This window comes from Alexandromys fortis, unplaced genomic scaffold, assembly GCF_014885135.2.
Source record: "Alexandromys fortis isolate MF-2015 unplaced genomic scaffold, M_Fortis_MF-2015_v1.1 scaffold_326, whole genome shotgun sequence".
Lineage (NCBI taxonomy): Eukaryota > Metazoa > Chordata > Mammalia > Rodentia > Cricetidae > Alexandromys > Alexandromys fortis.
In genome coordinates, this window is record NW_026068217.1 from 83335 (window position 1) to 85666 (window position 2332).

Genomic DNA, 2332 nt, shown 5'->3' on the forward strand with positions numbered 1-2332 from the left:
TGTGGCATAAGGGGCCACGTTGATATATACTTCAATTTGTTTAGAGAAATACTGGTTGGGCTTGAAGAACTAAGACCTGGCTATGATCACTACAGAGGTAAAGGTAAAGAAAGGTCAGTAGGGGTGGGGAGCCCAAGGGCAGAACTTCCTGAGGGCCTGTTTCAGGGTGATAAGACCTCTGAGTGTATCTGGAGTGGAAACCAGGTGACCATGAGATCATCTTTGAATGCAGCATAAAAAGGTTGGGAGAGGCGCACAACGCTGGAGACCTGTAGCAGGAAGTAGTCTCTGAGACTTCAGACTGCAAGAAAGGGTCTCTCAGTCTTACGAACCGGTATCGAGTTCACGACAGTTCTACTATGTCATACAGTAGAATGTTGTCGGAAGACGAGAATACTTGGGAGGAGAAAGAGGGAGAATGGGAGCAAGAGAGAGGAGAGAAGACAGAACAGGAACAGAGTGCTCTTGAAGAACTTTTCCCAAGTGGTAGGAGCCATCCCCAAATCTCCGTGGAGAACAATCCAGGTAAGTCTCTGAGCGAAGTTAGACTCGGGGATGATCCATGTGAATGGAGAAAGTTCCAAGATTTGCTAGATGATAATGGTGAAGAAGGCAACTTTGCGTTCAAGACTAAAAACAGAATTGATGCCTGGCGGATCTGTTAGAAAATAGTAGAAGGGCCAGACAGTGGTGTCCAATGCCTTTCATTACAGCACTCAGGAGGCAGAGACAGCTGGATCTCTGTGAGTTTGAGGCCAGCCTGGTCTACAGGGCAAGTTCCAGGACAGGCAGGACTGTTTCACAGAGAAACCCTGTCTCAAAAACACACACACAAAAAAAAATAAAATAGAATAAAATAAAAAATAAATAGTAGAAGGTTGGGGTATACGTGAGTATATTAAGAACTGTCTAAAGGTCTTGTACAAGCTGATAGGGACATTGGGCTTTTAAACAGCAGGAACAGGCATGTTGTTGTTTGGGAATTTGTGGGCATGAGGATATTCACAAAGAGAATGAAGGTTTTAAGTCCCTGATGCCTGGCAGAGGAAAATGGATGCTTCAGAATTGAGATAAATCAAGAAGGAAGTCTGAGAGAAATGCGCTCCAGGTGATGGTGTTGGGCAAATGTCAGGCGGCCTGTGTCCTATATAATAGGGCTGATTTTAGAGACAAAAACAGGATTGAGGGATGTGAGAGAGTCACCCTCAGCTGCCGTCTAACACAGAAGGATAAATTGAAGATAATTTGATAGTCAAGAAATACACAGTACCGATGCAAGTTTATGAAGCAAGCCCCCTCCTAGTAGAGGAAATTGACAGTGGGGTAAGATGAGAAATGAGTTCATAGGACTTAGGTTATAGAAGGAAAAAATGAATAGGGGTATGAAATGTGGAATCTCGGCTAGTGACAGAAAGTATGCTCTTGTGGCTAGGAGGGCAGTGTAGAGGAGCTAGACAACAGAAGCATTCTCCACTTTATTACCTTGTGCCAACCCTCAGAGAGCAAGGCACTGGGCTCAAGAGCAACTGGTAGAGCTACCGGATGGCAGATGGTTTGGGAGGAAGAATCAGTGGAAGCTCTAAAGATGGAATCTCCAAGGGAGAATGAAGGGGGTAGACTCTTTCAAGAGAAATTAGGTAGGGGAAAAGAACTGACACAGGAAAAGCCATTGAGGAAGCAGAAAGATTGTACATTAAGAGCTTCCTGCCTCTTTCTGGTTCTTGTCCTAAAATGATCAAGGTCACTGAGAATTTATCAAGTCAGATGGCCATTCACCACGGAAAGATGTTGTTCAATTTACATTGGTGCCAGGCCATTTCCTGGGTTATATTTCACTCTTAATGTCCCAATTAAGAGAGGTTAGACACACAATACCTTAAAGGGGATGTTGAAGGTATTTGGAGAAAATTTGGAAACCTATGGTGGTGAGGAGAGCCCACGATGTTCAGAAGACACTGGACCATTGTGTGCCTATTACCTATAGGACATTGTCTGGAGAGGTCATAAAAATAATTGACAGGCATCCCAGTAACAATTCCTTGACCTCTCAATCTGGGCAGTACCCCAGTTCTTCTCCTAGTCACCTTGAGAGAGAATCAGACAGAAAGAGTCACTCAACAATACAAGTAGAGAGCAAGAGGGCTCCACAGTGCCAGAGATGCTAAAGATGCTAAAGAAGAGAATATAAACGGAAGTGATGGAGAGAAGGGAGGGGATGAAAGAGAGAGAGGGGGGAGAAAAAGAGAGAGGAGAGGAGAGGAGAGGAGAGGAGAGGAGAGGAGAGGAGAGGAGAGGAGAGGAGAGGAGAGGAGAGGAGAGGAGAGGAGAGGAG

The 2332-nt window shown here is 44.9% G+C and overlaps 1 protein-coding gene and 1 long non-coding RNA gene across 2 annotated transcripts in view; one reads left to right on the plus strand and one right to left on the minus strand.

Moving 5' to 3' along the window:
• The window catches only part of LOC126493458 (uncharacterized), a 56020-nt gene that overhangs the window by 35419 nt on the left and 18269 nt on the right, over positions 1 to 2332 (minus strand). The gene's annotated exons all lie outside the window — the stretch shown is intronic.
• Positions 180 to 2332, plus strand: part of LOC126493457 (fibronectin type III domain containing protein 3C1-like) — a 49087-nt gene continuing 46934 nt past the window's right edge. The window contains exon 1 of the mRNA XM_050130475.1: positions 180 to 525. Within this exon, the coding sequence (XP_049986432.1) occupies positions 360 to 525 (166 nt within the window). The 5' untranslated portion in view covers positions 180 to 359. The remainder of the gene's footprint in view (positions 526 to 2332) is intronic.